Genomic DNA, 12,440 nt, shown 5'->3' with positions numbered 1-12,440 from the left:
AGTTGGAGTTCCTTAGGCACTGTTTCATCAAGCCTCACAGCCACTTTACCATTACTAATAAAACTGTGGCTTCTCATATATTTACTTTAAACATCTGAAATAAATTGAGCTAGCCTATTTCCCTGCTCTACAAGAACCTTATTTCTTACATCCTTTATCTGACTCTTTTAGAGCAAACTAAGTTTCCTGCTCTTTCTTTTATTGATCTGATCAACATTTCTTACTTTTACCTCATTCTAAGGGGTCCTTAGAGGAGAGAGGGCTCTGGAAATGGCACTTTTAGGAAAGGTGGAAATGGAGAAGAGGCTTCATTTATTCGCACAGAGCTGACCTCTGGCACCTGATTTATCTCCTATCTTTCTTCTTTCAGAAAATTGAAACATAGTTTTTTTTTTTTGAGGAAGATTAGCCCTGAGCTAACACCTGCCGCCAATCCTCCTCTTTTTGCTGAGGAAGACTGGCCCTGAGCTAACATCTGTGCCCATCTTCCTCTACTTTGTATGTGGGATGCCTGCCACGGCATGGCTTGCCAAGCGGTGCCATGTCGGCACCCGGGATCCAAACTGGCGAACCCTGGGCCACGGAAGCAGAAAGTGCGAACTTAACCGCTGTGCCATGAGACCGGCAAATATTGGTATACATTTGTTTTAGGCGGAAAAAGCTGTCTCAATCAAATCATTGTTCAGCCTTTGATTTTGACCTGGCTCTATAATCTTTAGCCAACATCTAATACATTTTATCTATTGTTGCAACTTGAACACTCAAAATATTTTCCTTGGCTCTTTTAGCCCCTAACCATCCCATCCATAGAAAAGTATGTGGAGAAAAAATTCTCTTCCATTTCTTCTCTAATGCTTTTTAGACTTTGCCATAATTTCCTAATTTGTTCCCTTCCTCATTAACTTGCTAGACAGTCAATGCAGAATATTAGCATCTAATAAGAAATCAGTAAGCCAGACCACAAATATGGAAAGTGACATCCCCAAGAAGCCCTGCCACCCGTTACCAGTTATACTATTAGAGACAGAGCCTATCCAAGTTAGAGAGCTTACAAAGCTGAGATTTACACTCAAGCTTTCTGGATTTCCAAGGCATTCTATGGAGATGGTGGCAATTAGGGATTCTGTTCCTCAGATGAGTGATAACTTACAGGAAACGACACAGTTAAAGCTCCTGGTTCTACACAAAGAGGCCAATTACTTACAGCTTCTGGTTCCACGGTAGTATCAATGGCTGCAGCCATGCAAGCAACAGTTTCATCCTACAATGACAAATAATGTTTCAGTTTAGGAAAAGATTCTGAAACAAAGCTTACTAGTGGATTTTATATTGGTTAATTTTTTTCAAGTGTATACAGAGACCATTTAAGGTGCTGGACCTATTTTATAGTCACATATACCCCAACAGCCACATGCTTCCACGTCCAACCTCTCAAGAGTCTGTCTCTATAAAGGTTGATCGTGCAGTCTTCGTAAAAAATAGGGTCATGTGGCAACTGACACATTTATTGCACCTCTCCTGCTCTGCCAGAGATCACTGGGCCAGAGTGAAACACTTAGCTATTCCAACGGGCCAAAGTTTAACCCACTTTATAGATTCTACTCTTTCTTTTTATGTTTTACCACCAAGTCTACCTCTATAATGTGCAGATCTAGCCAGCTTTCATGAACATATCATCCTAAGAACAGACATATCAAATAAAGGCAATGCAGCAGAAAAGTGAACAGAATGAAGGGTTATTTTTTATTTTTATTTTACAGTCAGTCAAGGTAGCTAGAGCCTACTCTATAAGGAAATAAATGCCACAGTGGATACTCGAGAAAAATGTGTTCATGAAGTCAGACAAATGTATTGCAGCCTCTGTCTCTTATATACATAAGAACTAATCACATACAGCTACTCTAGGTAGTGATTACCTGAAGGGAGAGGGTAAACACTGATTCTCTCCCAGAGAATGGCAAATTCCTTTTGGGGGCATTGGAACAACAACCACCAAGAAGGGAAACCCAAAACCACTTATTAGGACTAATTTGTTTACATGCTATCATATGAGCGAGCTCTGTTGTTTCCACTGGAATTTAGGCTTTATCTGGCATTGCAACATATGGATTAACACTTCTGTTTAAGTGATTCCTCCGCAAAGCCCTTGGAAGAAAGGATTATTTCCAGGAAGTCACATGATTAAGGAGGTCATAGGTAAAAGGGCTATTGGTTCAATAGCAAGGAAAGAATTTAGGGTTAGCAAATGGAGTCTCTGCATCGGCTGAGTGAAACATTACACCGTTGTTGAAACTTGAATCTCACTTCCTTTAAGGCAAGGAGTGAAGGGGCTCTTAGTAAGAGCAGTTTGTAAAGCATTTCCCTTCTGCCCAGAAATTCCCAACCAGTAAGACTCAAAGAGAATTCAAAGGAAGCTCCAGTGTTCCCATATCCTTTCTCATCATGATTTCTGGTCCCGGTGATTCTCCGAGGGCAGGACATACTAAATCCTTCTTAAAAAACAGAGCACTTCAATATATTATAGGTTAATGGTTAGGCTTTCCTCCCTCTCATGTTTTAAGTTTCAGTAAAAGGACTTGTTACAGGCCTATCCTAGATTAGTAGAACCTATAACACTGGCTTTTGGAGACTTTTTCTAGTACCTTCCAGAGGGTCAGGATCAAAGTAGATGGGTTAATCCTAGAAAAAGACATGTTGTTACTGTGAGTTTACCTTTTGGCTTTTGGCCCAATGAAATTTCACAATGCTACGGTTTAAGCCTTGGTGACATGTTCTATAAGAACATGGCAGGATTCTGCCTTCATAATCCTAAATGTAAATGTATAACAATAGGATTTATTTCAACCTAACAGCCTCTTTCTCCCTCATTCTAAGGCTACAACTGAAAACCTCTTTTAAGGTAAAAAGACATGATTTACTGAAGGTGATGGTCAGGGGAACAAGTCAGGGGTACACTGAGCTACATTAACCAGCAGTACCCTCCAAAATGAAGTTTGTGCTTGTAGGCTGTAGGCAATACCATTACTGGGCATGCAGAATGCTTTTTATGGAATTGGTCTTAGAGGAGGGGGTAAAAACAAAAACATTTGATTTTGTGGGAATGAAAGGACTGCATGAATTTCCTCACAGGTAACTGCAACAAAGAGGTTTTCTGGAATTATATTTTAAGGGAAGAAATGGTACAGTTTAGCCCTCAAAGCCCTGGGAGGAAGATCCAAGAACAATGGTTGCCTTCAAAACTGAAAAGGGAGTGTTCACCCATCGCTTAAAATAAAAATAGTTTTAATCCAGAATGAAGGGCACAAGCACTTACATTTGAAACATTTTGCTTTCACTGTAGTGAGTCTTAACAAAAGCCAGAGAATACATTGTTGTGTATTTCCAAAAAAATGTGTAGCTGGAAGGGTCTCCAAACAATAGTCACAGAGAACTCTGATTCAAGAGTCTAGCAGGAGCCCTGGGTAAAAGGGTTTACTCTGCCTAGCTGTGACAGTGGATGGAAGCCAGGGACTTTATCAGCTTGTGGCAATCTTTAGCACTCTCCTGTGCCAAGTGAATTTTAGTGGCAGACACTGATTCTACAGAGTTCCTCTGAGCCAGCCACCACTAGCAACTTCCTCTATAGGCACACCAGGCACCAGTCATATTGCCAGATTCTCACTGAGGATATGCTTTCTCTGATTTTATTAACTTTGTTCCATGGGTGTTCTTCTTCATCTTTCCCATGTGACTCAAAGTCCCAGAAATGAGGTGGTATGAAATTCTCTAAGATTGGTGTGGCGGCCATGAACAATAGTGCCCTGGATCACTCTCTTCTGATCCTATAAGCTTTGGCTGCAGTAGGGTTCTCCAGTCTAGATTATCTTAATTCCGAGGCAGTTCACACAAGGTTTTCATACATCAGATGTTTCAGCTATATTTAAGTGGAATTATAGATGGTGAAATTTAACATTGTGATAGCCATTCTCTGGCATGCACTCGATACTTCAGCGACATTGAAGTTCTTACCATGTTCTAAACTTCCCTTTTTGCTTTTGCATATACCTGTTCCTCTATATAGATTGTCCTTTCCCCTTTGTCTATGTGGCAAACTCCTATTCATTTTTTAGGACCCAGTTTCTTCTGTGCTGCCTTCCTGAGTTTTCCAGGCAGTTAATCATTCCTTCCTTTGTGTTCCCACTGCGCTTTGCCCATATCGCTAATGTAAGAGGATTAAAATAGACGTGAGAGAGGGTCCCTAGTTTTCCTTGCCTCCTTTCCCTTTCCCCCTTCTTTGCCGTCCCTCTCACCTGTGAACTTGACCAACTGACAAACTACAAGGCTTGCAAGAACAAGTCTTGGAAATAATCAGACAACTATCAGAATGGGATTGAGCAAGAGGCATGAAAACTGGAACAGCCTCCAACCAAAAGTTTCATAGCAATTAACAACAAAAACTGCTACCTGAGCCAAACCACAAGGACACACCCCCTCCCTTCTCACCCTATAAAACTCCAATCCTGCTTCAACTTGGGAGTTACCTGGAGTTCAGGTGCTCCCTAAGTGAATCAGCTGAATAATGCCTTTAACCTCTGAGTCACTTAAATTATTTTCTTTTGATACAATACTTAGCAAGGTTACATAGCTAGTGACTAGCAGAACTGGCTTCAAACCAGGGTCTATCTGGCTCTGGAGCCCAGGTTCTCAATTAACTGTGGCCTGTTTATTATATAAATGAACTGTAATCTTGGGCTTATTGTGATAGTTTTGTACAGTTATACTTATTCTAAAACATTGCTTTCTAGTCTTTTGGGAGTTTATTCATTTAATTTCTTGGAACTGGCCATCCTAACCTTCCCTTTACAATACTGGATGGTATTTTTTTCCATTGACTCTTTAAGAGTAAAATATAGATGTGGATGATTTTGTGATAACCTTTTGACAACTCTAGAAAACACTGGGCAAGACCTGGGGCGGAGAATCACTGTTTTGCTTAAATTAAAACCTCTGCCCAAGAGCTAGAAATTATCAGCAAGCATTTACATACACATGACTGCTTCAGAATAATAAACAAGAGAGTAGAGATGGAGCAAAACCAACTGTAACTCCTTAACCAACCATTACCCCTTAACATAAAATGATTTCAAGTTTTAAAAAGTATATATGCCTAAGGACTAAGATAGAGAAGGAACACCAAAAATAAAAATAAGTTTTTAGGGTGGAGGGATTGTAAGAATTTTTCTTCTGGGAAAAACAACAAATACCCCTCCTCCAAATCCACCCACAACTACTATAATAAAATAAATAAAAATGGGAACTTACAGCAGAACAATCATTCAAACTAATTCATTACTGATCATAAAAGAGTTATGGTGTTCCTTGGTTGCTTTAAGCCATCTGTCAAAACTCAGCTTATTTAAAATCGGGGTATTGGGCTGGCCTGGTGGCATACTGGTTAAGTTCACATGCACCACTTTGGCGGCCTGGGGTTCACTGGTTTGAATCCCGGGTGCAGACCTAGCACTGCTTATCAAGCCATGCTGTGGCAGGCGTCCCACATATAAAATAGAGGAAGATGGGCACAGATTTTAGCTCAAGGCCAATCTTCCTCAGCAAAAAAAGGAGGATTGGCAGCAGATGTTAGCTCAGGGCTAATCTTCCTCAAAAAAATAAAATAAAATAAAATAAAATTGGGGTATGGTACAAGGCCTGTTATTAAGTTAGCCTACACTGAAAGAACAACAAATCAATGACTGCTGCTCATGATACCCAGGCAATTTTGCACTGCTATGTTGCTGTTTCTAGTGTTTGATTAGAACACTGAAATATTATTGTGCTGTTGCATATGTAACCTATGTCTGTTTTGATTTAACAAATTTAATATTCAGATCCAGTGATCCATGATCTCTGTCCTCAAACAGTTCACAATCTAGTTGTTTCAGCAAAAGGCACAGAATTAGACATGTTTATATGCATCAAGAGAAACAAAGGAAAGCAATATTCCTATTTATGCCGTCCCTACTTGGCTTACCGATAGCTGAGTAATCACTTGCTGCAGGTTACGAATTATCTCTACATTTTCTTTTAATTCCTGGTCTTCTAAAGTCTCCACTAGCTTTTGAAGATCCACTTTGCAGCTGAAAATTCAAGCAAAGGAACCCAAGGGTTAATTATATATTGCAAAGGCCAGAGGGTCCATAGTTATATACTAAGGCAGTAGGGGTCACTAGCATACATCTGGTAGGAAACTTACGCTGCATGATGCCTGAGTTCTTCTAGCTTGGCGTTCATTTTTTCATTTGCTTGTTCTGTCTGCAACAAAGACCCAGGAGATCATCAGTGGCAGTGCCTGACAGCTTAACCTAATTATGCCCTCTCTCCTACTCCTATGGATTAAAACCTAGGTAGAGAGCCTGCCTCCTTTGCTCTAATAGAGGATTTAGTGGGCTTTGGTTATTTACTGAGAAATGTATTCTTTAAGAGTCATGGAAATTAGTCCTTCAGTCAACATGAGCTACTAAAAATAGCATCCAAGGAGCTGGGTCTTCTGCTTGCCATGAAGCTCAGACTACGGGATGGAGTGTGAAGCCTTAATTCCATAGAGAACTTTGCAACTGGGAGAAAAAGCAATACTTCCTGGCATGCTACTCTCCGCTGTTTGCAAAAAAACCCAGTTACTTTAAACTACCTTCTATACTATACTGTTCCCTAGCCCTGGCATAAGGGCATTTAAAACATAGAAGGGCCTCACACTGAATATGAGCTGAGAGTTTTTTCAAGTTACACTATCTGATATGGTAGGCTAGTTTTAGCAAAAGAAAGCAAGAAAAAGGATGGGGCACAAGAATGATCGCAGAGAAGAAGAAATGGCAGAGGTAGTGACATTTTGGGAAAGGTGATTAATATTTTTCGTTTTATTTCAATCACAGTATCTGTAACATGCTAGATACTGCAACAGATTTGGGATGGACAGTTTATATAGGATAAAAATTGCTTGTTATGAAGTTCTGACAGGACATCAAACAATAAGCCTATCAGGCAGCCATTGTAACAACCTTATGAAGGTCAAGTACTGTCTATTATGTCAGCTACACTCACATACATGGTGAAACACAGCTTCTAGAGTTACTTCAAAGGCATAAAATGCAGTACTGGAGACAGAAAACTATATATAAAAATCCCCTAGATCCCATTTTCATCCTTCTGCTAGCAACGGACAATACAATGGAAGTAGGATTTGGCCCCTTTAAAGAAATCTGGGAGCCGGCCCCATGGCCGAGTGGTTGAGTTCGCATGCTCTGCTTTGGCGGCCCGGGGTTTTGCCAGTTTGGATCCTGGGCACGGACATGGCACTGCTCATCAAGCCAGTCTGAGGTGGTGTCCCACATAACAGAACCAGAAGGACCTACAACTAGAAGATACAACTATATACTGGGGGGCTTTGGGGAGAAGAAGAAGAAAAAAAACAAAGATTGGCAAGAGATTTTAGCTCAGGTGCCAATCTTAAACAAAAAAATAAGAAATCTTTAAGCAGCTCACCCTTCCTTGACTAGAGAGCACACTGATGTGTGAAGGTGTATAGATTACAGATGTTCAATTACATTTTGGGGGAAACAGTTCACTACTGGCGATAGTCGTGTTATCAAAGACTAAGTTGTATTTAGACTAGTTGAAAAACATTAGTGACAGAGCCAGCACTCACAGATCCAGGAGGTTACTATCAAACAGGTAGTAGAATTCAAAACTGGTGTGATCAGTTACATAGTGATCCACTCTTTGGAAATTAACCATATATAAAGGAATTAAAATTAATTTCCCAGCCATTCTATCTCACTATGGCAGTTGTTAGGATGGGATATGAAATGTGACAATGTTAGGGGAAGGGAGATAGAGAGGAACTAAAACCTTAGTGACTTGGTATTATGGATAAAGATTAGGCAGGACTTAAGGTGACAGAGGGAGCTGGTTCTTTCCTCTCTGATATTTTAGAGCAAATATATTTTAAAATGGGATTCATGTGGACTCTTTGTGGTGAACATATGGATGTTCACTGTACAGTTCTTTTAACTTTTCTGTCTGTTTGATTACAAGCCCATGTATTTACCCTAGAGGGGCTCCACAGAGGATATAGTAACACTAATTCATTTCTTTCCACATAACTTATCTGTCATACTAAGAAGCATATTAAATATTTCAGAAACGAAAGCTAGTAAATATCCATATTGCTAGTAGTTTAATCTTGGGGTCTCACCAAAATGATCCTCTCCAACATCTGGGCTGTCTGACCAACCGCCTCGCTCAGACCACGACTTAATTTTTCGTTCTCCTCTACCAGGGACCGATTCTTCTCCATCAGGGATTGTAGATTCTCTGATGGTTCTACACTAAAACAAAGAAAGTAACATATTAGAAAAATACTTGATTGATAACACCTATATCAAAGGTGGATAAAAATATATCCCATACGCCTTTTGAGTAGGGCGGTTGGTTTAAAATTACCCCCCAAAAGTCTGGAAAAAGTGTGTCCATTCCAATATATTCTCCCAATCAGTCAGTATATTGGATGAATAAGAAACATATGCCTGAAATACTCTAAATTAGTGATTTGGAGAACGGTAATAATTAAAGTCAGATATGGTTGGAACAGGAATGACTAACCTCTACCCTTGGCTCTTGGTTTAGGATCTTTCTATTTGTGCCATGAAGGTAAGAAGTGAAGGCTAACTGTAGCTAAGATACATATTCTCTCCCTCTTCTTCTCTTCTTCCCACTCTCAATCCCTCATTAAAGATTAGGGAAGTAGGAAAAGAAGACATATGGAGGAGGTAAAAGTGACACTGCTTAGGGTCAAAAGTTAGCCTCATCAGCATAAGTCAATTACCTAGTTACTATAACGTTTAGGGAAATAGCATTTAAGAAGTCAGAAAGTTGAAATGATGACCAGTGGCCACTAAGAGCACATTTCACAATTCTGCATAAATACATGCTCCCTTCTAAGTGCTTGCCTTGCTTGAGAATGATGACCCATAGCCTCCTGTTCATTTGTCTACCAATTTTAAATTGCTTAGAGTGGGTGGCAACAATGGTTTCCATTTCAAATAGGAGTGGAAAGGAGGAACAGAAATAGCTTGATGGAATGTATGTAGAGATAAAAACCTTTGGAATTTATGCAGATTACTTGATATCAGTTCCAAACTAATTAAGTAGACCAACAAGAAGTTAAGTTTTTGGGGTTATTTTGTAATCCACTGGGAGTAAATGTTCAAAACTGGAAAACAGGACGGGTGAAAAAAGATCAGATGTGAAGATTTGATCTGAAGGATACTGAAAGGAAAAATGAATAGCTGTCAAGGCTATAATAAAGAGAAAAAAAGGACAAGGAACAGCTGTTCTCAATCTCAATAAAGGATAGAAAAGGGTTTCAGGAATAGATGCCCTCTCATCCAGCTTAAGACCTCCACGAATTCTTACAGAAGACCTTAGCATGCTCTTTATCAAAAAGTTAATAGCAGGACCACACCATAAGGTCTCATATTACACTCTTGAGAATTTATTAAGACTCTTATGAAGGAATGTTCAATTAAAATGTGGATTATAAAAATGAACTATCAGTAAATTTAGTGTTAATTTACGTTGCTCTGATATTTCCTTATTTTCTCATTGTAATTAAACTGAAAACTTCCATGCATCGTTCGTGTAAGTTGTTAAGGTCCAAAGTAATGATACTTTTAACTCAATAGCTTTTTTCCCCTAAAAATGTCCAAGGTTTCTCTAAATGGAGGATAATATAACAGAAAACCAATGTTTCCTCTTTCACATGCTATTTAATTGCCAATGCCAGAAATTCAAGTTAGCTGAGCATGTGGAAATTGACAAACACTTGCAGAAAATCAGTACAAAAGCTTCAATGACACACATTCAAAAAGAAAAAAATATAATCCAAGGACAAAAAGCAAAAAAAAAAAACTCAACATGTATATAAACTGTACATTTTGTAAAAAACTTAGCGAAATGTCTCTAAAAATATAAGTACATATTTTTAAGAAAAGAAGTAGCATCTTTATTTCTCTGTAAAACATTGAACAATTGAGTTCAACTGTTTGATTCATTAACGGTTTCTAAGACTCTATTACTTTTGTAGCTGAAACGATATCCTATAATATATTCTAGGTAGTTGGAAGTCTGAAATGGTTTTCATTAGTCTTGTCTTACATGAAACAGGACTGTGCTAAATTGAAAGGAAAGGAAAATGGACAAATTGCTTCTAAACTGGGTATACTAGAATAGGTCCTTAAGAGACTCCAGCTTTCCTTAGTTTCTTTATCCAACACTCTTAAAATATTATTAGAAAACCGAGATTAAATTACCCAAAGGGAGAGAATTACAAAGAGAGGTTGGCCATCTCTGGGTGATGAAATTATGGCAATTTTAATATTTATTCTTTATACTTTTCTAAGTGTCCTACAAGAAGCAATGTATCACTTTTATAATCAGAAAAAAATGATTGAGTTATTAAAAATAAGGATGTTAAAAGAAAATAGGCTCACATCATACATAAGAATAAACTCCAAAAGGAAAAATGAAATGTAAAAAATAAAACTGACCTCAATACTAGAAGAAAACATGGATGAATTCCTCTTTAACCTTGGTGTAGGGAAAGGCTTTCTAACTATGAACCAAAATCCAGAAGCATGGGGAGAATAAACAGTGTAGCCACTTTGGAAAACAGTTTGGCAGTTTCTTAAAAAGTTAAACATATGATCCAGCAATTCCACTGCTAGGTATCTACCCAATAAAAAACATATGTCCATACAAAAATTTGCAAGTGAATGTTCATAGCAGCATAATTCAGAATAGCCCAAAAGTTGAAACAACCCAAAAGTCTATCAACTGGTAAATGGATAGACAAAATGTGGTATATACAGACAATGGAATACTATTCAGCAATATGAAGGAATGAAGTATTGATACATGCTATAACATGAATGAGTCTCAAAAACATTATAGGTGAGAGAAGCCAGACAAAAAGTCCACATACTGCATGATTCCACATATATGATATGTCCACAGTAGGCAAACCTATAGAGACAGAAAGTAGCTTAATGGCTGCCTAGGGCTGGGAGTGGGAATAGGAGTGACTGCAAATGGGTACGAGGGATCTTTTTGGGGTGACGGAAATGTTCTAAAATTGGATTGTAGTGATAGTTGTATAACTCTGTAAATTTACTAAAACTCATTGAATTGTACGCTTAAAATGAGTGAATTTTATGGTATGTAAATTATATCCCAATAAAGCTGCTAAAAAATCCAGAGGCAATTAAAAAACAATTGATAAACTTTCTACTATATAAAAATTAAAGTTTTTCCATGACAAAAAGAACACCATGAACAAAGTAAAAGAGAACAAACTAGAAGAAAATATTTGTAACACACACTGCTTACAAAGGACTAATATCACTAATATATAAAGAACTCTTAAAAACAAGGGCTCAAATTAGGGTAGCTATTACAAAAAAACAAAACAGAAAATAAGCGTTGACAAGGATGGAGAAGTCAAAACCCTTGTGCACTGCTGGTAGGAATATAAAATGGTGCAACCACTATGGAAAACAGTATGGTGATTCAATTAAAAAATTAAAAATAGAGTAACTATATGATCCGGTTATTTCACTTCTGGGTATATACCCAAAGGAATTGAAACCAGGATCTCAAAGAGATATTTGCACACTCTTGTTCATAGCAGCATTATTTACAATAGCTAAAAGGAAGAAGCAACCCGTATCCATTGACAGATGAATGGATACCCAACATGTGGAATATTATTCAGCCTTTAAAAGGAAGGAAATTCTGACACATGCTACAACATGGATGAAACTTGAAGACACTAGGCTAAGTGAAACAAGACAGTCACAAAGGACAAATATTGTATGATTGCACACATATGAGGTACTTAGAGTAATCCAATGAAATGAAAGTAGAATGGTAGTTGCCAAGGGTTGGGGGAGGGGAAGTGGGGAGTTATTGTTTAGTGGGTACAGAGTTTCAGTTTTGCAAGAAGAAAAAAGTTTTGGAGATGGATGGTGGTGATGGTTACACAACACTGTGAATATACTTAATGCCACTGAATCGTATACTTAAAAATGGCTAAAATGGTAAATTTTACATTATGTATATTTTACCACAATTTTTTTAAAAAGGGCCAAAATATAAAAAAATCTGATAGAAAAAATGGGACACATGAACAGACAATTCACCAGAAAAAGAGATAACAGTGGCCCTGAAACACGTGAAAAAATGTTCAAACCCACTCATAATTAAAGAAATACAAATTAAAACAACACTGAGTCTTTCTTACCTATCAGATTGGCAAAAACGGAAAAAGTTTGACAACACGTTGTATTGGCAAGGCTGTAGGGAAACAAGCACTCTCACATTGCTGTTAGGAATGCAAATTGGTATAA

At 38.1% G+C, this 12,440-nt stretch overlaps 1 protein-coding gene across 5 annotated transcripts in view; it reads right to left on the bottom strand.

The window, feature by feature from the left end:
• The window catches only part of KIF4A (kinesin family member 4A), a 121,299-nt gene that overhangs the window by 48,464 nt on the left and 60,395 nt on the right, over positions 1-12,440 (bottom strand). For all 5 annotated transcript variants that reach the window (XR_002805395.2, XM_023633649.2, XM_023633651.2 and 2 more), the window contains exons 11-14: positions 8,231-8,363; positions 6,233-6,291; positions 6,011-6,116; positions 1,205-1,261 (exon numbers count right to left, since the gene is read on the bottom strand). Coding sequence is in view for 4 of the 5 variants with exons in the window: in XM_023633649.2 (XP_023489417.1) it covers positions 1,205-1,261; positions 6,011-6,116; positions 6,233-6,291; positions 8,231-8,363 (355 nt within the window). In the remaining variant the exon portion in view is untranslated. The remainder of the gene's footprint in view (positions 1-1,204; positions 1,262-6,010; positions 6,117-6,232; positions 6,292-8,230; positions 8,364-12,440) is intronic.

The sequence above is a fragment of the Equus caballus genome, chromosome X (genome assembly GCF_041296265.1).
Source record: "Equus caballus isolate H_3958 breed thoroughbred chromosome X, TB-T2T, whole genome shotgun sequence".
Classification (NCBI taxonomy): Eukaryota; Metazoa; Chordata; class Mammalia; order Perissodactyla; family Equidae; genus Equus; species Equus caballus.
Note: the sequence above shows the minus strand (reverse complement) of the source record. Positions and strands in the feature narration are given on the sequence as shown.